Here is a 24,907-nt window from a genome sequence, read left to right on the forward strand (position 1 = left end):
GGGATATTTAATGGCACGGATTCGAACTGACGCCATTCTGATTAAAAGTACGACGCTCCAACAAACCTAGCAACTGTGCCTTCCTTTTCGAATGCTATTCATTGAAGGAATGCGTAATAAAACACAGTAAAAAAGTTTTTCGCCGAAAAAAATATAATAAGATCATGCGTCTATGTTTTGTCATTAGCCAGCATGATACGATTTCAAATTATTCGTAAAACATGGAATTTGATTAAAAAATGAGGAAGATCTCACGCAGCGATTGAAACAAACATTCTAGAGAAGTAATAAATTCGGTTAAAAAAATAAGTGTTTTTATTTTTGAATATTCAACAATTTCCCATAGCAGACTTCTTTAACCTGTATGGCTTAAAAGCTCGCACTTGTTTTTCTTTTAATCGAACACTTAAAATTCAAAACCAAAACCAGTTGAACTGTGTCCGTTTTTTAAGTGTAATTTTTCTAACGTAGACAAAATGTTTTTTTTTTTTTCAGCCGAAAGCAGAGGAGTAGAAGATGATTTCTTACTAATGAAGTTGATATTAATTTTAATGTTTTATATCGTATTCGAATAAATAATTAAATATTTACTGGTTGAAACTCGTAGTTTTAATTTGGCGTAGTATTTTTTCATTTGCACAAAAGTTTGAACACTGCTATTAGAAAAATCTACATTTCAGCATACAATGAAAATGTTTTTTTGCACAAAAAGGATTCCCTTGAGATATATCTAATACTTTTTATATGCTTACATTATGCTCAGTGGTCTGGACGGAGTCAAAACTTTAAAAAAAAAAGGGAAGAACACCCTTCGATTAGCAGTCAACTTATCTGAATGATAACTGTAGCCTGCATAAAGGAGTCGAAACACCAAATAGCATTCCCACTGCATTTATTTCATTACGTATGTTATCTGTTGTATGTTATAAGTACATGTAATGCGTAATATTACTGTAAATTTGCTATTATGTCGGACAGCCCGAACTGGCCCGAAGTTCAGACAGTTTATAGCCGAACGCTCTACCGAAAAAAAACCCCACAGGTAATTTTAAAATTTTTTTCTTGCCGAGAAGTGTTTTTGTTTTTGAAAATTTTTACAATTTGTTATCACAGGCTGTTTGAACCGTAATGACTTAGATGGCAGCACGTGTTCACCATTTAACAGCACGGTTAAAATACAAAATAATTTGAACTAAGTTCTTTTCTAAGCGTAGCTTTTCAAATGTAGTAAAAATGTGATACGCTATTTGTTTTTTTGCAAAAAAAAAAAAGAAAAATATATATATTACCCTTTAAATTGAGGTAGTATTTTTTTTATTTGTACAAAGAGTCAAAAACTCATTAGAAGAATCTATATTTCAACATACGATTTATTATATTTTACTGAACAAAAAACAATTCCAATGTAGTCTGAAATTTTAAACCTGATACTTATATTTTCGCTTACATTATGCTTTAATTTTCTTCCCGGAGCCAAAGCTTAAAACAAAAAAAAAAAAAACCCTTACACTTGAGTATCAATTTAGCTCCGTGTTGCATTAAGTTTTCATAGCAGCTAGGAGCGTTTCTAACGCAAGTATTCCCTCACATTTGTTATTCAATGTTCATGTAATGCGCGGTATTTTTCTAATTTTTTGATGCAGATTGTCCGGACGTGGGCCCGAACACGCATTCTCCTGGTTACCACTGGTACCAGTCGAACGCTCTGTCGATCAAGCTATTCAGCTCTGTCGGTAACAGGGCAAGTTAAAGTTATAAATTTAACTGAAAACCTCATTCTGGTTCTTTAAAAGAAGTTTTTTTTGCTCGAAAAAACAATTTTTAGACCGTCGGTCTATTTTTCGTCAGTAGCCTGCACGATAAGCTTTAAAATAAGGTGTAAATCAAAGAAATCGATCAAGAATAGAGGAAAATCTCGCGTAGAAACCAAAAACAGGCTACAGAAATAATATATAAGGATGTTTAGAACTATTTCAAACTGTGTGATTGCGAATAGAAAGGTCATGAAAAGTGTTACTTATAAATACAAAAAAAAAAAAATAATAATAATAATAACAAAAAAAATAGGCCAACAAATAGAAAGTATATTTAAAATATTAATGGCGATTTTGAAAGAAAAAAATATTCAGTCTTATGCAATTAAAACCTTTATTACGATCTTAAAAAAGAAATTTAAAAGAATAACTTCGATATCATTAGAATTAATAACAAACTTTAATTCAAAACACGTGGGCAAGAGATAATTATCAGTTAAAACTGCAATCCAATATACTATATTCACTAGTGATAATCACTCTGGTTTAAATAGGAAAATTTTTATCTTTCCAGTATGAGTACGTCTTGTACCACAAGTTCATTTATTTAATTTTCGCGAAATGTTCTCCAAACTTCTTGACTTGTTACTTCTAATTTACTTCAACTACTTCTGGGTGTCAAGCCCTAAGAAAAATCGCTTCCAGATATTAAAAGTCTTAAATTCTTAGTTTCGCCTTGAGCAAATCTACTCGAAACAGTTTCGAACATGTTCTGGTTCATTAACAATCTTTCTCACTTTCACCTGCTGTCATAATTCAGAAAGCAGCGTAATATTCTTTCCAGTTTGGAAGCCAAGTAGTTTGTGACCGAATTCCCGGATTTATCGATCTGTCATCAGACGATTGATATAAATAAATAAATAAATAAATAAAAAATAAAAAACAGGAACTAATTTTTTTTCAATGAAATCTCTACAGTTAAATTAGATACGTTGTTTCTTATAGTTCTAAAATATTTATTTCTTTATAGTTGTTTTGACTTATTTTCAATTTCAATTTCGTTCTAAAAATGCTGTTTTTCGGTTGAAGTTGTTATTTTCTGTTCCTGTCCCTGTTTGATCTATTTCAGTTTATTTATGTTCCTCCTCCTTCTTAAAACATGTTTGCATACTATATAAGTAGTCTACAATATTCTTACAATACGTATTACTGCTATTTAGTTAATTCATTCTTCTGGGTGTGACATTTTTGTCAGTCTTCTTTTCATTTTGAATTTCCTTGGTAAAATTGCTGTTTTTCAATTTAAGTTTTTATTTTCTGTTCATACTCGTTGAGCAGTGCTTATACTATATAAGTTTATTTATGTCCCTCCTTCTTAAAACATGCTTTATTGCAATATAAGTAGTGTACAGTGTTCCTACAATAATGTATTACTGCTATTTGCACAATCCGTTTGTCGGGTGACATTTTGGCGCATATATTTGCACTTTATTCGGAAACTTTTATATTTAATTTGTATATATTCGAACATAAGGAAGTATTGCGCAACATCATATAAATGTTTTTAACTATCTTAAAAAGTGCACATAAATATTGATTTTTACTGGATACTGTTGTAATTGTACAGTCACTGCCGCGAGACATACAAGTAATCAGTAGTTTTAAAAAAATTTTGTTTTATAAAGTTGATTTTTTATATCATTACACATAATGCTTTCTAATGTTCAAATGTATAAAATATAAAACTCAAATTTAAAGATAGTGGAATAAAATGCAAATGTCTGTGTAAAAATGTCACAGCGGTTCAAATGAAGAATAATCATATCTATTATATATTCTTTCAAAATGAAATTTTCTTACAATATAGGTTCTTTATAGAATCTTATACTAATTAAAACTTAGTGTATGTTTGTATCTATCTATCCATCCATCTATCTATCTATCTATCTATCTATCTATATCTCTCTAATTTCTACTAAACTCCTGAAAATTGGCAATCGAATCAGGTATCGATAGAATCGTAATTTTTTCTTGCATCATAATTAGGAAGGTTCAAAGTTTAAAAGCTCTAAAAGCAGATGTAATCAAAATTTTTTGACGATTTCTAAAACAGGATTTCCTCTAAAAAAAATTAAAGAGTTATCCAAATAAACTCTAAATTATTATTTTTTTAAAATTGTATGCAGAAGTGATAACTTGCGCAATTTTATTGCTTTATTCCCATTACGTTTTATTTTGAAATTTCAATGCAACAAAAAGCAAAATTTATTAACTAAAAAGAAGCTAGACTGCATCAGAAAAAATAAATAAATAATACTTCAGTAATGTATACATCAAAAGATTTTTAGAAAAAAAAGTTTCCTCTTGAAACAAGCCAACCGAATCCAGCGTTCTTTTCATGTTCTGTCTCGGTTTTATGTACTATGCCAGTCCCAAGAGGGGGTCCTACATTGAAACTTAAAAATTCTTCTTAATTCTTTTCCCTCTTCAATGCCTTTGGGAAACTCGGATAGGGAATGCTAAAACACGAATGTACAAATAAGACAAAAAAAAAGTTACAAAGACAGAAATAGTTTGAGAAACATTGAATATGACTTCCTTTCCAATGAAATTAAGCGGGAGAAGCATCAAGTTTTTAAGGGCATGACAATGAAAGAAAACATTTGGAAGATGTTATGTTTATACAGACAAACAGTTTCCTTTGTACCTGAGTTCGAAAATCGTAGAAACGCCTTCTCTTGTTTTTATCGTAAGCATCTAGAGCATGACGAGCTGTGCTTCTTTTGTCTGTTTAAACAGTCTTAGACTCACGATTAATTGAATGACAAATAAGTTTCTTTCGATGTAGATTTCTGTTCCGCTTGAACAACCGTTAGGCATTATTTTAGTTTGTAATGCTCCAAAGTGTTACATTCTTTTCTCCTGCAATGTAATTATTTCAATTATTCAAATGTTTATTTTTTTCACGGTATCTATAATTAAATGACCATTAGTAAGCTCGTTTTTGGTATTCATAAATATAAAGGTTTATGAAGATAATAAATGTTTGTTTAATCAATAATATACTGTGAATTTTTAAAATACTCTATATCATTTTAAGAATGATTTCATATTCCGCTTTCTGGAAAATTATTGTATGCTATTATTGCTACTACCATATCTGGTACAGTGGTACATGGGCTTGTAGTTCTCCGTCTGAAAAGAAAGGGTTACCTATAATTTTACTATTACATATTTTACTTGCTTTGAGACTTTCCCAAAGCCCAAGCCGGAAAAGTAAAACAAACTGGAAGAAAATTTTAGTGTCCCCTCCCCCCTTCCCTCGGCGAAGGGAATTCCTCCTGGGCATCTCTTCAGTACACAAAATCAGGAAGATGGAATAAAAGTCAAAAATGAAGAGAAACATAATCTGTTTAAAAGAGGGTTTTCTAATGTCTATAATCGCTATTACTAGGTTCCAATGGTACATCGCCTTTAGTAAAAAATGAGCATTCATTATTATTCCCTTTTCCTTCATACTTTTAATCGATCTTCTTTATGACTCTCATGAGCTAAACCAATAAAGAATACGAAATCTTCCAATTATCATATCTTTTAACTGCTAAAAAAACCCCAGTGGCACGAGAGCCAATGACAGCCAAGGCCTACTGTAACTATCTCAGTCTTCCTGACCAAGAGCTCTGGAGTGCTAGCCAGGTGTTTCGGTATATGTTTCGGTTCTGGATAGGCGAACGTGGATCCCCAAAGTTTACTTCCTAAGCACGCTTAGTACTCATTTTATCGACCCACTGAAGGGATAACGGCTTAGTCGACCATGCCCGACCCGGAATTAGAACCCGGTTCTGTGGCGTGGAAGCTCGAAGCGCTACCACTGAGCCACTGGGCTTCACAGTCGCACTACTGGTCAGATATAATTTGTTCACGAAAATCTAGATTAACGTTTGATTTTTTAAGGTTAAAAAGAAGAACCTTCCAATTTTAATCTGATTTCTTCTAATGCTTTGCTTTAAAATCTATCATGTGACTTGGGCGAAAGGGATGGCCAGACTTTGGTTGAAAACCTTTCATTGCTCGCCGACGTTTGACAACTGCTTAGTAATATTCCTGTAAAATTAACAGAGAAAACTACTGGCATAACCAAACAAGTGTTTTGCCGCTTCCCTGAAGATATCAGTCAGATTCTCGGTAGCAGTAAAAGTGTTAAGCTGCGATTTACGTCGCAGATTCTTGAGAATATTTGCAAACTATTTCTTAATGAAGGACGAAAATATCTTATAATTTTTACGGACAAAAGTCTTAAATTTTCGTGAAAGAAGATTTTTACCGTATTTTCTGGGATATAATTCAAAGGTAGAATTAATGGTGGATTTCAAGTTTGGTATGTCATTTTTTGGCATTGAACACCGCTGATTTAGATTTTGTAAAATAAATCAAATATAGGTACGTCTTGTAAACTATTTGTAATTTTTTAATCTGCATCGCAGATTTCTGAAAAAAAAAAAAAAAACCTGCTTCCGAGGTCAACGTTCAAAAAAAAGTTTTTTCAAACGCGTTCCCAAAAATGTTAAAATAATGTGCTTAACTAAATAAGTGTACGGTGTATAAACTACTTAACTAAATAAATGTACGAATATGTTCTGATTTTTTTTAACACTCTTCCAAAAAGTGAACTTTAAAGTGTTCTGGCAAAAGGAACAATTGACCGTGTTCAAATCGTGTCTAAACGATTTTTAGTAAACTTTATGAGAAGAGTTTATTTCGCTTAAAAAGCAATACCGGAACGCTGTTCCGTAACAGCGTTCTGGCTCATTTCACTCCACAAGCCGGGAAAGTATACCCACAAACCCGGTAGCAGAATGTTTTTCAGTAGTCTGCGACAAAAATTTTGAAAAACCCAAAACTGGTCTGCAAGAAGGACCAGCATTAGACTAGTCGTAACACTTCCAATGAATCAGCAAAAAGATTTTTTGAAAAAATTCTAAATTAAGAAGTTACGAGTAAAACTAATGTTCAAAAGCTTCAAAATAAAATAGAAAACTGAAGAAAGGTAGCTGCGAGAACAAGTGTTTCTGACCGCTTAGCCACTGTGGACTCGCACGTAGATGTAGACGCAATTTTTGTTCCTTCTCTAAAAAACAAATCTACTTCACTTTGAACTGTATTTTTCTGCTTCAAATCTGGAAAATTCGTGCAGGAAACGAAAAAAAAAAAATGTTTCCAAGTCAAAAATTGTCTGCGGAGTTCCTCAAAATCTGCAACGTTCATCGCTCTGTTTCCACCACCGGGCACCCAAATAACGTTACACTGATTAAGCAGTTGTCAAGTATCTGGATTGTTCCGGTATTCCAATGTCGAAATTATTCGGATTTAGCATTTGAAGAAGTTATAAGGAATGCATTGGGGAAAAATTAGAGGTTAAAATTGAAAAGCTTTAATAAATTTTTGCTAGATACTTAAAGTCATATGAAGAAATACTTTTCTTTCGAAGGAACTATTCTGCCACATCAAAATTTCACAATCTTTTGCCAAACATTGGAAAATCTCCCAAAGCAACTTTATCTCTTTATCTTACGCATTTGCTGTATAAATGTGAAATGTCTTATAAATATTTGAAACTTCTAAAAAAATCTAACATTTCCGTTTCTTTTAGTTCTTAATTTTCGGCAGAGAGAAACTAGTATAAATTGAAATATAGTATTGGATGTTTATTTGCTTCAGTTCCTTCAGATGTTCTTCATCCTTATCAGTTTATTTTTCAACTTCTGATTATAGCTTTTGCTTTGAGACTTTCCCAAAAGCCCAAGCCGGAAAAGTAAAACAAACTGGAAGAAAATTTTAGTGTTTTTTTTTCCCCTCGGCGAAGGGAATTTCTCCTGGGCATCTCTTCAGTACACAAAATCAGGAAGATGGAATAAAAGTCAAAAAGGAAGAGAAACATAATCTGAAAGTTTGGTCGGTGTGCTGTCTGAAAAGGTTTATTGATTGCCAAATAAAAATACTTTGTTTTTGTTATCAGAAAAGAGGATAAACTTATTTTGTAATCATTTCTTCTATTAAAAGTATAAACTGAATTTTCTAAAAACGTTGATCGACATTTAGGGTAACGGAACCAGTAACAGACATGCTTAAGACATCGCTCTCAGATCAACTCAATTTTCTGAGTCTTTTAATGTATTTAGACTTTTAAAAATATTTTTTTCTTATGCAACCACATTTCATCTAAAGTTTAGCTGCTTCTGGATTCTCTGAATAAGTCAATTCTGTTTTTATTTGCTCAATTTCGAAAACCGACCCTCAGTAACAGACACCGACAATTCTTATGATACCCAGTTACAGATAGGATGAGGTAAGGATGAGTGATAGACAGAATCTACCTTTTCTCTTCAAAATGTGCATAAGTTCTTTATTTTTAGATGACCTTATTAAATTCAAATGAAAATGAAACACTGGCAGAACTCATAGTGGCTGTTCATAACCTGCCACCACTGCCTTGTAAATACCAACTGGCTCATGAAATTCACTCTGATAACACTGGATAATTGTACTGTATTCATCGGTAGCAGCAGCATCAGTTTTAGCCGCCTAAAATTTTTATTATTTAAATCCAAACTTACGACTGTCTGTTACTGGACCCTTGTCTGTTACTGGTGCCGTTACCCTATCTTTCTTTCAATGATCGAACTAACATTCTCATAACAGAAATACAAGTGTTTGGAGGTTGAAAGGACCCTCCTTATCAATTTTTAAGGGGTGTTAGTACTCTAAAACCGTGAAAAAAAATCAACTTTTCAATGTTTTTGTAACCAAAATAGTCAAACCAAGAACTTTCAGTGACACCGAATTTTTCCTTTTATGTAAATTAAAAGTAACTATAAATTGAAATTTAAAAATAAAACAGAATGGTGATCAGCTGACTAACAACAACATTTCAAACGCATTTTGTTTCAAAACGTAAATTTTTAAAACTAATATTTCTTTCTCTGCAAAATGTCACATTGCTCTGATTGTTTACTACATTTTATTTATATGTTCATAACTATTTCTAAGAAATGCTATTCAAATTCCATGCATTATCTAGTTGTTCTTCGTGACAATGAAACAAACTGTTCTAACTTTAACACATAAGATTTAACTTTTATGCAAGCAGTGCTCAATTATATAAATTGAAGAAAGCAAAGCAGTTCTGTGCAAATTTATGTTCAAAATAACATTTTCATACCATAAAAAAAGAAAAAATAGTTAATTCGAAGTTCTTTACTGCAATACATTGAGCTATGAAAGAAAAATAGGAAATCGGTAACACATTAATAAATTCAAATGTTCTACAGTGAAATTATCGTGGCAGTTTTATCAAATGACGAAATAATCAGGAAATTATGTTTGACTTTCCTCTTTTTCTATTATAATTCTATTCAGCACACAAAATCGGAGAGCTAAAGAATCAAAATATTCTAAAACGCTTTCCCTAATATTCTTGCCACACGAAATTTAGCTCCAGAATGATCTATGAAAAACTCTTTGCTTTGATGATTCCATAAACTTTATGAAAGTTGGAATATCGTCTGGCATATTTGATTTAAAAAAAAAAAAAAAACTTTCAATTCGCAACTCCAGTGCTCGAATACGCTACCTTGCGGTAATTAACAATACTAAAGAAAAAGGTAAAACATTCCATTCCACGTGTTTTCTTTGGGGTAAATTACAGGCTTCAGACAGTTTATGATGTAATGTTATTTCAGAAGAATAAAAAAGAAAGCTTCCCAAAACACGATGAAAAACTACTGTCATTCACTAAGCGTCAAAGCAAGTCATAAGTTACGGCATGCCTTTGTTTTACCTTTTTCATCTGCCATTAGACAGTGGCTGCAGTACCCCTATAGTTTATTGGAGTTGCGAATTTATTTATTTACTTATTTAATTTATTGATTTTTAAACTACTTATAAAAAAGTATTTTCTAAGTTTCAGTTATACCAAAATAATCTCACTACTTTACTTTCATAAAATCAAAGAGTTTATGATCTGCACAAAAATTAATGTTTCTGAACCAGTAGTTGGAAGTAGCGCGCTACAAGTAGCGACGCTACTGTAGTAGCTTCATTTTTTAGTAGTTTGTAGTGTAGAGGACTACTTTTCAAAAAAAGTAGTGTAGCGAGTAGTTCGATACAAAAAAAAGTAGTTTGTAGCGATTCCTAAAAACTACTTTTAAATAAAGTTTCCAAAAAAAAAAAAAAAAGAGAGAGAGGAAGAAAGGAACGGAGGTTTCAAACGAATCTGACTTGTGCAAATTTTACGCAAGTAAAATTTGCACCAATCAGCTTCGGAAGACTCTGAAAATAACGAGCTGACCTCAGATTGACGCCATATGTTCTATCTGTTTGACGCCATTAGTTTGTTTAGCATCGAAATTTTCACATTTACCCAATATTCACCTTATGGCTTAGAAAGAAAAGAATAAGAGATAACTGCCAATGTAGTACCGCGTTTCATGGGCACCGATATGGGAAGCACGTTTTGGCTCAAGCCCCCCCCCCCCCCCCTCTGCTTCTCCAGCCATTAATGAATAAGTTATTAAAAATGTCAATTTTTTGATAATTCTAATCTGTAATGAAATCGGTTTCCATGTGAAAATATCCCACTAAACCATGAGAAAAATATCTGACCCCCCCGCCCCTAAAACTTTGTATATGGGCAGCCATGCCGCGTTTGTGTTTTCTGGCAGCTGAGAATGTCCCGTGGGTGAACATTTTAGATTTCAACGAAACTATTGTGCCAATATCCACCTAGTATGGAAGCTACTGTAAATGTTATGGAAGACGATGATATTGAACTGCCTTTTTTTTTGGCCGGCTAACAAATGTTACAGTATCATAGAAATATATGGTCACGGGAATTTTTCGTTTCTTGTAAATTTGCTCCTTTTTCAAAAAGCTTACGGTATCAATGTCACCTGCATATTACTGTCGAATTTCAACGCGAGGGATGCGTTCCAAGGCTCTTAGCGTAGGTTGAAATTTCGCGTCGTGGAAAAGGGTATCTATACGATTTTTTATGTGTATACCAATCATTTTGAGACATTTGAAAACGTCCCTCAAACTGTTTTAACCCATTTCTTAACTTCCTATTACCGAATTTAAACACAGAGAATAGAGAAGTGAAATTTCACTGTATTTTTAAAAAAGCTATGTTATTGAATAAAAATACTGATAGGATTTACAAAATCAGTGGGAGAGAATGGCATAAAATGAAACGGTACGATACCGTAATTATATTCGACACATAGTTTAGCTGTTCAAGCATATCGAAAATCTTTAGTTGTCAAAGATTAGTATTTTTCCTTCTATTTTCAAACTTTAGATAAACAGCTGCTTGTGTGAACTTATGTTTCATCAAACTCATATTTAGAATGAAAAAAATGCAGGGTGGCGATTTGTAAATTAACAAAGCGATGTTCCGACTAGTACGGTTGGAGAACTTCCGCTTTCAGTGATGCTAAAGGGAAAGTCCATTCACGAAACTAATATTTAGTAGCCAGTAGAGTAGGTGATACTTAAGCCCCGCGATTCCCACACGAAAACTTTCGTGCTACAGGGTGAGGAATTCGCGTTAGCTCTAAAATTCATTACTCGAGTAAAGCTCGCTATATAGACAGTTCGTGTAAATCGAATCACGCTGTTGCGCGAGTCCACTGTAGTTTAAAATTGCACATTGAAGTAAGCATTCTTAGTTATCTTTCATGTTTCAGATATTTATTAATATTTGATTATAAATACTAGTACAGTTTGGGGTGTATTCCCATTTGTTTATTTTTTCTTTTTCACTGATTGAATGTTGATATAGTAACATAACAGTCGATTAATTAATATTTAAGACAAGATATTATTAATATATTCGGTGAAATTGAAAAAATGCTCTTAAAAATTTAAAACAAATTATGGACTGCATCCAGGGGCGTGCACAGAAATTTTGGGGCCCGTCACAAATGACTTTTCCAGGGCCCCTCCATATCGTTTACCCCTATATATACCCCTAGATTTATTTAAACCCCTAGTTTTAAAAATATTGGGCCCCTTTCAGACTCGGGCCCGGGCCACACACAAAACAGGTGTCCCTTCTCCTCTCCTCCCCCCGAGCACGCCCCTGTTTGCGTCTATTTACACTTTCAAGTAGCTGAGTTGCACTTCTTGTCTTGAATGAAATATTCATTGACAGGAAAGGATTAAAATTTTTAAGGTTGATTTCCTTCAACTTTTAAATCTTTTCTTGCAGCGAATATTCGTAAAAATCGTTTAAAATATTTGGAATGACAAATTTGCTCAGCAAACGACGGAAAGAATAAATAATTCTTGGTAATATTCCATGTTCAAATGATTCAGTTTATTATTCTAAATCATTTTTTGAATCTTCGTTCAGTCCTCAAACGGTGTATGCTTTTTATTTATTTTTTTTAGAGTAGCTAAAAAGTAGCGAAGTAGCGACTACTTTTCAAAATTAGTTTGTAGTTGCTACATTTTGGAAAGAGTAGTTGTAGTTGTAGTTAACTACATTTGTAATAAAGTAGCTGTAGTTGTAGTTCGCTACAAATAAAATGTAGTTTTTCCAACCACTGTTCTGAACAATTGTCGCTCTATCAATTATATCACACTTTAATTTCTTTTTCAGCTCTCTAAATCCGGTAGTCAATCAGTGTACTTACGTCACGTGGATTTAAACAGTGCAGGATTATACAGATGTGAGGTGTCAGCAGAAGCTCCAGAATTCCAGACGGTCGAAGCTGAAAAAGAAATGAAAGTGTTTGGTAAGTAGTTCAAAATAATTATTATCATCACCTTCGGCAAAATTTTTTAGAAATAATTTATGAATATATGCTTGGACAGATAAAATGTTTACCGTGTGTAAAAAGTTTAAAAGTTTTTAACGATATACCGATGCAATTCCTACAGTTGTTTGCTATTTCGATTCATTGTGTGGGATCGATCAAGAAATTCTTTACCAGACAACACTCATTGAGAGAAAAACACTTTACCCTGGTGTTTCATATCTTTCATATCGTGCCCCAGCCTTACTTTTTCTACGAAAAATCAACCATATGGTTTTCACAATAGCCGAATTCTAGTGAAAGCTAGACATTCATTGTGCACACAAACTTTCTCGCTTTGGTGTGATATGATGTCTATGACACTATAGCGAATATTTTTTAGTCCACTGTCATCGAGGTTCCAAATCTCAAAGAGCAGTGAACAGCATAACTTACGAGGAGTGTGTCATCACACCGCAAGTCTAGCATAAGCAATCACAAGCTACCCTACCGAAGGGATCCCGTATATAATGAAAATTAAGTAGGTCAAAGAGGAGAGACATTACTGAACGAAGAGATGGAGAGCCACAGACGATGGGCTCTCGAAGTTCAAAATGTCTTTGTAAAACATAAAATAATTTGTAAATGGCTGTAAATATTAGATGCATTAAACGTCTCTTAAAGACCATGTATTCTCTTGTTATTTTTGCACCAGAGGTAGAAACGTTACAACGATGTTAAAAGTTCACATAGCAATACGAACTACAGATGAAAGGTATTCAAACTCATTTCTTTGCAATAAACAGTAATGAAAAAAAAATTTTTTTTTTTTTTAACTCAAATCATTCACAATAGTTAAATGGAAAATAGGATTAGGTGTATTTACAAAAAGATGGAGTAAATGATTTCTATATTTGAACTTAAACGATTAAAATCATATTTTTTTTCTGCCTTCTCTTTCTAAAGTGTTTCTGAAGTTCGTTACCTCACAGCAGATGCAAGAACCCCTCTCGTGTTTCTTTAAATAAAGAATTAACTGTAAAAGTATTTCAATTGCAAAAGTACTTTGGATAATTCATTTTTGACAATGCTTTGCACTGTAATCTTTTTTTGTGCAATACATTTGCAAAAAATTTTGAATAAATTTACACAATAGAAATTCTCTGACAAATTTCATACATATGACAGGATTATATAAGACAAAAATACTGTCAATTATTGCTCGTTAAATTCGCTATTTTTAGCAATTTCAACAATGATAACTAAACGTGTCGAAAGCTGCCTCAGGAAAAATACATTACTGCAACTGTCAGTAGACGTAACGCTTTGATACCTGCAGGCAACCTTTCGCTGGAGATTTGCATTTCAATACATCAAGATCCTCTTGAGGTTTTCTCCAATTTGTATTTTGAAGTATGTTATATCACTTTGCCTAATCTGAATATTCAGAGAAACCAGAAAGAATGTGTAATTGATTATTTGATGAGTAAAAATATGTTGAAATATCACATGAATGTAAAAGACTGAGTTACAAAGTGTTGTTTTTAGTCTTTCATTTCTTTTCTAACGCTTGGAAATTAAAAAAAAAGTTAAGAAAAGTACACTGGTAAACAAAAATTAGTTAGAATTAAATGAAAAATGATTAAATAAGCTTTGTGCTAGAATATGATTAAAGCGAAAAACCAACGTAAATAAAGCACTAATTCTTATGAAAGTACCGCAGATAGCTAGTCAAGCACTGCTTATACGTTTTTGAAGGGACTGCGTGAAAAAACGGGTAATGGGGATACGTTAATATGCATTGGACTTTGCAAGAACCAATTTAAAAAACGTATAAAAGAGAAACGTTTAAGCGGTGCTTCACTATTTCAAGGCTACAGTGGAGCCTCTCCATCAGTGCAAAAAGCTCATCACACAACCAGAAAATCACGAGAGAACATTAAAAAAAAAAAATTATAAAACTTAGAATTATTTATTAATCATTTTAAATTTTCTTTTTTTTTTTCTTTTCAAAGTCATATTTCCCTCTATCAGTCAATCATTTTCAATGACTGCAGAAGAAATCATTTCTAAGTCCTGCCGAAAGTTAAGCTTATTGATCTTTTTAGCGCTCTGAAAGTTTGAATCATAAGTTCTCTTTATTCTGTGTCTATAACAACAACTGTTTTCCATAAAACTAGCATACTTCATTACAGTTTGCAAGACACTTCACAAACTTCTGGAAAAATCAAATGAGCTTCTAATTTTTGAGGTTTTTGCATGTCATCAAAAGTTGTTCACTAAAAGTTCATTCACTAACTAAAAGAATTATGGTATGGCACTGATAGACTGCTGTTTACGCCGAGGCATATACTGTCCAACCACGGATTGCATGGAATTTTCAAACGTCCAGATAAGACGAATCTATCTGAATGAGGGGGAAAAGTAATAATTTGATGTTGTTATTCCGCTTATTTGAATGAGACTCTGCTTCTGCAAAAGCTGGCATCGCTAAAAAATAATAGATTCATCCATTTCCGGCTGTGAAACGGATGTTTGTCTTTCCTTACAATCCGTGGTCAGACAGTACGATCCCATTTGTTAAAATAGGGTTGAAGATTGCATTGGCAATTTAATTGGACAATTTATCAATTTATCCACTTCCTAACTAATATAAACACTTACAAAGGCCAGCATCGTTTTGCCATAGCCAAACTATACCGGGTATTACCAAACGAAAACAATGAGGTGGGTTACTATATCCGTGATTTCGTTAACAGAATATTTGGTAATATTTGGAAAAATTCCTAGAAACGTAATAACTGAAAGTTGTTTCTTTATAGTTTTACTTACAACCTTTTCATTATTATTATTATATCAATTATTATTGTTATTATTATTTCTTTTTCAGTTCTTCCAACAGAAGGACCTTCCATAACTGGCGGTTTATCCAAATACAGAATAGGCGACACAGTCTCTGTAAACTGCACGTCTTCAAAATCTAAACCAGCAGCTACGCTCAAATGGTTCATTAACGACGAATTAGTGGTAATAATATCCCACTTTCACTATTTGCTTAATCTCACATGATTCGTAAAATATTGCTGATGTACTTTGCCAGCAAATTTTTCTGAAAGTTCTATGGTCTGACTGAAATAAAATACAAATATTGATCAAAACAACGCGGAATCAAAATTCAAAGAAAAGTTAGTGATCTTTAAACCAAAAGTCGACGAAAACATTGATTTGAAGTCAAAATAAACTGACTTTGAAGTTAAAACTAAGGACAGACTGGTCAGATGAAAAAAAAAAAAAAAAGTCACCAAATATTTTCACTAAATATTTTGCATTTTTACTGCTTTCAGCTAGTGTTTTTCATAGAATTCAAATAGATACATTTTCCTTTAAATGATCAAAACAACACACTGTAAAAACGGTTCAGAAACGTTCCTGGAAAATAATAGGCAGCTGATGTGCCCAATTTATGCCAGTAATATATCTCGCAAAAACCAGGAACGTTTTCCGATAAAATTCAGTAACCTTCCTAAAAGGATCCTGAAATATTCCCATTTAAAGCCAGTCGTGTCTCCAAAACTTCAGAATAATCTTTGGTAGTGATAATATAACAGCTTGGCACCTTCCTGATGAATCAAGACAGTTGCAAAAGCGACCAAAGCTAAGCCAGAGTTGCCAGTAGTAAGCATCTCGCTTGATTGCAATTCTTGCAAAGCTATACGTAGTCCATCCTTAATTCCTCCCTTTGGGAGTTTAGTCAGCATGGAAGAGCTGTAATGGAATGGAAGCCGAAACACCTTATAAATTCTCTTAGTTAATCTTTAAACTGGGAGCTAAAAATATTTTTTACAACACAGAGAAGTCTGCATCTGGACAACTTGTAGCAATTCAGGAAACTTTTTGACAATGATACTTGATATTTCCAGGAAGTGGATAAAAACCATTGAAATCCCGAAAAGTTACACGTAAACACTCAGGAACGTTTCGGAATTTTTTTTAAAGTGCAGTTGAAAAACTACATAAAAAAACCTCTAAACAAATACGACGAAACGTAGTTCGATCGCATTTGAAGACGTAGAATTCAAAGTATGACATTGGCCATATAAAGCAGGGGAGACATTTTTCCGAGGCTGCCATATAATTCAGGTTTAAAAAAAACGTTTCAATAAACTGCCGTTATTTTACAAACGGCTTACATAGGGTAAACTTATTATTAGCAAACATTCAAAGTGGCCAATATTAATGATTCAGTTTAACATACTATTAAAGAGTTAAAAAGAATACCTTTGTGCTTGAAAAGTAAGCTACGAAGTTTCAACTTTTAATTGCTCAAAATTGCAGATAACTGCAGGTTACTGCTGTTTTGGCATAACAAGGAGCGTCCTTTGAAATGCAAAAAAAAAAAAAAAAAGTTAACTAATAGAGGAGAATCATAAGACCCAGCAATTCTGAGCATTCAAACGATTTTATATTTTATTTTACTTCTAAATTTCAAGGTTTCGAGATCTAGGGCAATTTTACATTTCACCAGTTTCAAGTGCGAAACTTGAAGTTTTCAAATAGGGGAAAAAAGTATGTTGTTCCATGAAGAACTATTCGATACTATACATGATGTGATTATTTCTTATCTTGAAGAAAATAGCATTGCTCTCCTTTTTGGACATTTACAAAAAAAAAAAAAAGAATATTTTCTGTAATAGTATAGTAATTATTCTTTTCGAATGTAAAGAACAGTACCGGAATAACACTAATGGCGCTGTTCAACAAAAAAGCTACGTATGCTATTACAACTTATCTTGAAATTATTCAACATTGTGTACAGATAGTCGTCATTGAAGTTTATGGTTGTTAAAAAATTATTTATTCTATTATACACTGGTGGACAATTGTTAAGGACGGATCCCAATGGGCTATGTAGTGCGAAAAAAAGTAAGTGTAATTCGATGCCAAGTGAAATGAAATAATGCCAGAACTCTAGGACATTACATCGACGATAATTTATTGTGCTCTGAAATCCAGAAGGCGTTGAAAACTGTTCAAAGAACGAAACGGTCATTTTGGGCTGAATACGTGAAAGTGAAAAATCGTATTTACCGCTTCCAAGCGTACCGGCGTAAGATGTCAATAAAGGATAGGCTACCATGGAGAGAGATGCAAGCTTCCACACGTCATGTGATGCTTTACGTTACATTATCCAGCACCCGTTGGGGTAATTTATACCATTCTTCTTTCAGTCTCGGATAAGGGTGCCCTTGCTTATTGGAGGTCGCTGGCGACGAGCAAGACTTCTCCCCAAAGCATCCCAAACATTTTCAATATGATTCAGATCTACAGAACGTGCTGGCCAAAAAATGGGTTGAATATTTTGAGTGAGCTAGACCTAGAGCTCCTGCACAGCGATTGTTAATGACATGTTGCGTTGCCATCCATGAAAACAAATTTATCGCCCACAGCACCCCAAAACGTGTGAACATGAGGCAGTAGAACATCATTAATGTATCACTAGCCGTCATAGTCTTGTTTGGAAGCCCACAAGCGACGTACAGATATTGATCATAATCCTACCTATACCACGACACAACTTGTAAAATACTACTTCTTTTATTTTGTGTCTGCCGACTTGTATGCTGTACAACTCTCATGTCAAGTTGGTTGTAGTCCACAATTAGACGACAGACTGAACCTGCTTTCATCTGAGAATAGTACACAAGCCCAGTCGACTTCCCTCCAATTGCAATGCTGAAGACATCATTACAAACGAACAAAACACTGACTTGTAAACAATGGGATATACAAAGCAAACTGACGGGCGTACAGTCTTTGTGCATTCAAACTTTTGGCTACAGGTTTTCGAGATATTTGCTTGCTAGTAGCAGCAGAAAAGTGCTTTGCTACCTCAGTAGCTGTGTTGCGCTGGTTCCGTTTCGTTGCTAGCAGTAAGTAACAATCTTCTGCTGACGTCATATTGCGTACACGGCCTCTCTTGTTACATTTGCTATACATTCCATTTGTTGGAAATGATTTCCAAACCTTTGAAACAGCCCTGTGGCTGACATCGAGCTCCCTGTCAACCTCTAGATTTTTTCTGCCCTTCTTCGATGTTGGCAACCACACGGCCACTCATAAATTCATCTAAAGGCTGTCGGGATGACATACGTCAATTGATTCCTTTCCGTCAAAACTTGCCTTTGAACAACAATTGTCATCACGCGCTCAATCCTTTTTATCGCTTATTAGCGCTATCACGTGACCAGCAACGTCGTGAATCTAAAATTTTCATACTCACAACACGTCTTTCTGCACTAATGCTGATTTCCATATTTCGTTGCCTTCCATTTTGTGGTTGCTCACGCTTGCCTTCCGTCCTTAGCAATTGTCCACCAGTGTAGTCGTAGCCAATGTAAACGTTAGAATGTGGGTTTAGAAAATATTGTTTGGCTGATCTCAAGAGAGAAAAACTGACTAAAACGTTTTTCTACCGACTAGTTTCAATAAGGTAAACACACCAGTGCTTCAGTAGTGGCCACTTCAAGGTTCAAGGTTACTTATTTACTTTGAAGAAGAAATTAACAATAATAATGTGATTAATGTATTGGTACTGAATGTAACTATCGTATTGAATCAATTTTATTCACTAGTCACTGGAATTTAAAGTAAGTAATGTAAATTCTTCGGATGGGATAATGTCAGATGGCCACAACTGAAAATTTAAGATTTTTGAGTAGCCACTACTGGATCAAATTTGAGGTTACGGAAAAAATGGGTAAAAAATTGAACAAAGTGAAATTCTAGCATTTTTAGAAATTGGGGCGATTAAGGAAGAGCTGGGCTTTATTACGCTCACTACGTTTCAAGAGAGATAACTAATATTGCAGACACACAGTTTAAAACAATACTTCATCGTGACCACTACTAGTGCGTTTTAAACCTTAAAGTGGCTACTACTGAAGCACTGACCAATACTGGTGTGTTTACTTTACCGTGTTTTTTAAATACCACTGTTTTAGACGAATATAATATCCAATTACAGTTACAGTTCTTCTGTATTTAAACCCGAAATCATTTCGAAACTTTTTCTCTAGGCCAACCCTGAGAACGAACTAGAACATTCTACCACCCTTCACGCAGACGGGCTTGAAACGTCCAGCCTGGTTCTTCGATTCATCGTCGGAGAACTTCATTTCCGTGGCGGGAATATGAAGTTGAAATGCACGGCTACTATATCACGAGTGTACACTATGAGCAATGAAGAACTAGTCTTTGGAACGGGTCTTCGCCAACAGACGTCTGGGCTTCACATCACAGAGAATATGAGCCATGGTAAACCACCAATCTAATTGTTTTAGCGATTCGAACTCCGACTATCTGAATCATTGATTATCCGAATCGCTTCATCAGAAAATAAATTAACACATGTTTTTAAAACGACTCGACTGCGAAGCTAGAGTACGAGCAGAGCAAACATCATTGGATGTTGAACCATCTCATAGTGAATTTTATTATTAACTTCTATGTACGCACGCTTATTATGTAAAAATGTTGACCTTTCATTTAATAAGTTAAGAGCTATTTTACATAATCAAAAACTGGCTGTATGTACCTATCTATGTATCTATCTATCTATGTCCGAGTTACTTCTCCCGAACGCCAATAAACTGATCATCGAACTAGGTATCGATGGATTTGCAATTTTCCCGTCTTTATGTTTGGCTATTTAAAATAATCCTACTATAATAATTAGCGGCTATATCAATTAAAACCTATTAATTAGGATGCTTAGATTTTGACATAAAATACCTATTTTTCGAAGGCTTTCCTCCATTCAAATTATTATTCAGTGCTTCGTCTCAACTTTCCGTAACAATGCTTTTATTAAAATTTGTAGCGTACAAAAAATCATTGAGAAGAAAGATCTGTTGCCATTTATTTTCTCAAATATGAACTAATAAAATTCTGAGAGTTTTTTTTTTTTTTTTCCTTGAGGCTTTTCCTGAAATCGGAGAATTTAAAATGTTTCCTTTTTGGTTATTTTTCCGCAATCTACAGCAAAATTTTACTGATTTTTTTTTCTTTTTTTTGTTCAGCCTGATTGTTGAAAACGCGTCACTTGACATAACTTTTATTTTCGAGGTAGACCGTGCAAAGCCGGGTGACGCAGCTAGTTTAGCTTTCAAAATTATTTTTTCTCCCATTTTCCACACGCATACAGTGATCAATTAAAATAAATTAATTAATTAAGATACAAGTATCCGAATTTTTGACTACCCGAATCGGGGGTGCTCCCAATTGATTCGGATAACTGGAGTTCCACTGTAAACACAAGATCGTTAATTTCTGAACTTTAGTTTTCGGTGAACTCTTTCAACGTAATAGGCAGACACCATTCAGATATTTGTCGTAACTCATTGATGTGAGCCGTTGAGAGTAAAAGTGATGTTAGTCAATGAAACAAGGTTTTGAGTGTAACTGAATGGATTGGTAGCCAAATTTTCCCAAGTTACTACTGCTACTCCGTTTTACTACCTGACGACAAATGGCTAAACCCAGACATACATCTCTTTTGCATGAAGAATGAGGTTAAAACTAATTTCTTATGGTGTCAATACAAATCGTATGATTACTAAAATATTAACTAATACTACTTTTTCTTTAAACGGCCCATAAAGCTTTAGTTTAGTTCTAACTCTGACCACGAAAAAATAAATTCTGTCAGTTTAAAGAAAGCCTACTGTAATAGAAAGTTGAGTTATTTTTAATGTATCTACTGTGTGTATAGTTTTTTTTTAAATTCATTTATTTATAAATTTGCTACATTATTTCTTTGTATATTTTAGTTCATTATTTGTTTATTTATTTATTTATTCGTTAAAACTATAAACTTAAACTCATAAAGCTTAAGCTTAGTTTTAACTCTTACCACGACGAAATTAATTTTGTCAGTTTAAAGAAAATCTAATGTAATAGAAATTTGAATTACTTTCAATGTATCTGTATAGTTTTTTTCTTAATTCATTTATTTATAAATTTGTTAAATTATTTCTTTGTATATTTTAGTTCATTATTTGTTTATTTATTTATTTATTTTTTGGTTAAAACTAAACTTAAATTCACAAAGTTTAAGCTTAGTTTTGACTCTGACCACGAGGAAATTAGATTTGTCAGTTTAAAGAAAATATACTGTAATAAAAAAAATTGAATTATTTTTAATGTACGTATATAGTTTTACTTCTAAATTCATTTATTTATAAAGTTGCTAGATTATTTCTTTGTGTACTTCAGTTCATTATTTATTTACTTATTTTTTAGCAATCACGAATATGTTATACAATTTCTGTTGTTTTAAAAGTGCCATTGCCCTGTCTTTTTCAAGCTTTTACTCTTATGTAACGAAATAAACCCATCCAGTTCCTTTTTTTTCTCTTCCAGTCCAAAATTCTTCGTCAAAACCAAGTTCCGTCCATTGGATATTGATACTCTTCACCTTCTCCGTGCTACATTTGACGATCAATATAATAATGAAAAAGCCGAGCGGATGACAAGAGTGATGCTCATTAGAAAGTTCGAATTTTCTCATCCAATCTGTGATACTTCGGTGTTCGGAACAAGACGTTGCCGTGCCTCATTTGTCATAGAACGATGCGACATTGGGGGACAATCAGGGCTGCCCGGACTTGTGTTTCCCCCTCGAGATCTTGGGTCTTCAACAGAAATCTTGAGTCTTTTGATTATGTTTGAAATTCTAGGGCTATGGATGAGGAAAAGAAAAAGGTACATTTTTGTAAAAGAAAAAGACGCATTTTTGTGAACTAAAAGATACAATTATTAAATATTTTACTGATAAAACACAATATTTTCACTAAAATATAGTTTTTATGTCTAAGCAATCTAGAATGCAAGGACAGAAACAAGGGGAAGGTCATGGGGGTTATGACTCCAACCTCCCCTAAACCGTCAACAATATTATCTATCCTTCCAGCTCGTATGTGATCACAATTTAATAGTTGTATACAAGATGGATAGATGTCAAAAATCATGTAAATATACAATTACACATTGTGTTCAAATACTTTATGAATAAAATGTAAGTGATTGCAGTATTCATTTTCATTCACTTTTTAACAATAAATATTTGAAAGAATATTTCCTTTCATTTTTTACAAAATTAATAAATGAATTTTATGCCCTACTGAGCAAGTAATTTCTGACCAATACGGTGCTTTTCATTGACACCCAACCAGGTTTTAAAATCAAAACTCTATCTTCTTTCGCATGACCCCGTCCCCCCCCCCCTAAAATGTTGGTCTGCATCCGCCTCCGCTAGAGCAAACATGCTCAAAAAATCTGAAAAGTTTGTAAAGGTACAGTAAAAAAAGAACTTGTGGATAGGATATTTCTTTTTTTATGTAATATTAACTTCCAGCCTATCTTGGAGTTTCTGCATAAGTGTATCACTTCAAAACATTATTTTATTTATTTATTTTTTTATTATTTTTTATTTATTTATTTATTTTATCTATTTTATTTTCATTTTTATTTATTTATTTATTTATTTATTTTTTTGCAGTACTTAATGTTTACAGTTTTTAATAAAGTGTCCCGAACAAATAATTATTTAGAGATCAATTTTAATACTTGTTATCATTTTTCACTTTACCATTTTTAAGAACAATATTTCATCAACTACTGTAGTGCCAATTACAAAAAAAAAAAAAAAAAAGAAAAAAAAGTGAAAAAAACTTTTTATGTACATGATCCTATGGCTTTTTTCCCTCGATCTTGGGAATTTTACGAGCTCAGTCTTGGGCTATTTTCCTCGAGCTTGGGAATTTCACGAGCGCACTATTGTTTTTTTTTTTTTTCTCGATCTTGGGAATTTTAAGAACTCAATCTTGGCTCTTTTCTTTTATCTTGAGAATTTTATGAGCTCCATTTTGGGTTTTGTTCCTCGATCTTGGGAATTTCATGAGCTCAATCTTGGGGTTTGAAAAACAAATTCCAATGGCAGCCCTGAGGACAATTCGCGACCCCGTACTGCTTTGCTGTTATTTTATTGTGTCAACAAGGAATACAATTTGGAAGCTTTTGAATAAAATGAACTGATGAAACACTTTCCACTCATGAACGTTTCATTTCCAAGTTTTCTTATCTGTAACGGTATTAATGTGAATAGATGTGATTAAATGTTTTTTTAAAGAAAGTTCTGGTTGTATTGCCTTTTTTTACTTCTAGTGCTTTGTATTGAAATACAGATTCCCAACACAAAATACAGGGTGATTCAAACACAATGGAGGGGCTTCATGAGTCTAAAAGTATTCACATTCCTCATCATAACAATCCTCATTCAATGCTAGTATATTATTTTTTTTCTTCAAGCATTCTTCTTTCATAAGAAAATTGTTTACATGACTTACGTTATAGTAAGCAACATATTTAGCGAAATGAGATTTAAAAAATTAAAATAAAAGCTGATATATTTAAAAAAGTAATTATCAAAGAAGGTTACGGAATTTACAAAGAGGGTACGGATCTTTTTTGAACAACATTTTTCTCGCAGAAAAGAGAGCAATTCAGTTTTCTGTTAACAACTTCCAGGGATACTCACTGTTTATCCGAAATGACTGTGCTCTTAATCAGTCAAGAACAGAAATAATAGGGAAAAAACGTTAATGATTAAAAAGAAAAGTTTTCGATAGAAAAATTAAATTTTTTTTTTTTTTTGAAATTCATATGAATGTATATGACAAATATTAATACATATGAATATACAGGGTGTTCCGGTTTAACCTACAATACTTTTATTTTTGCAACCGTTATTAGATGCATCGTTCCAATTGTTAAAATGTTCAAAATCGGATGCAGAGCTAAGATCTTGAAAGTTTGAAGCGAACATAAAAATGAGTCAAACAATACAAAATTTAACTTTTTATAAGGGCCTTAGGTCTCCTAAATTATGCGTAGGGAAATAATCTAAATTGAAAAATTAGTCCAATCAAAAAGTTTGACATTAGCACGACAATATTCGCTGAGACATAAAATGCAGCGTTTTGTGACTTACACCACTTTACACTCGCCGTCAATAACAATTTTTTGAGAAAATATAGCGGTTAACAAGGTTTTAAAATGATATGCGTGTTTTGGGCATAAAGTAATGGCGTAAGATTTGCATTTTTTTTTTTTTTGAATAGTAATGAAAAATATAAATACTTTTTTTTTACTTCGAAAACGTGTCATTCTTCTGAAAGCGTGATAATTTCCAATATCATCTTCGGTATGGCATCCTTAAATTTTAAACTCGAATATATCCTTGAGATTTGTCGCACAAATTCCGAAATGTTACAGGTAACTTCCATGAAACGTTTCGGG

At 33.1% G+C, this 24,907-nt stretch overlaps 1 protein-coding gene across 1 annotated transcript in view; it reads left to right on the forward strand.

The window, feature by feature from the left end:
- LOC129227391 (uncharacterized) overlaps positions 1–23,703 on the forward strand; it is a 227,071-nt gene extending 203,368 nt beyond the window's left edge. The window contains exons 3-6 of the mRNA XM_054861941.1: positions 12,415–12,550; positions 15,441–15,577; positions 19,627–19,864; positions 21,971–23,703. Of these exons, the coding sequence (XP_054717916.1) occupies positions 12,415–12,550; positions 15,441–15,577; positions 19,627–19,864; positions 21,971–22,080 (621 nt within the window). The 3' untranslated portion in view covers positions 22,081–23,703. The remainder of the gene's footprint in view (positions 1–12,414; positions 12,551–15,440; positions 15,578–19,626; positions 19,865–21,970) is intronic.
- Positions 23,704–24,907: the final 1,204 nt, after the last annotated feature.

Source organism: Uloborus diversus, chromosome 8, assembly GCF_026930045.1.
Source record: "Uloborus diversus isolate 005 chromosome 8, Udiv.v.3.1, whole genome shotgun sequence".
Taxonomy (NCBI): domain Eukaryota; kingdom Metazoa; phylum Arthropoda; class Arachnida; order Araneae; family Uloboridae; genus Uloborus; species Uloborus diversus.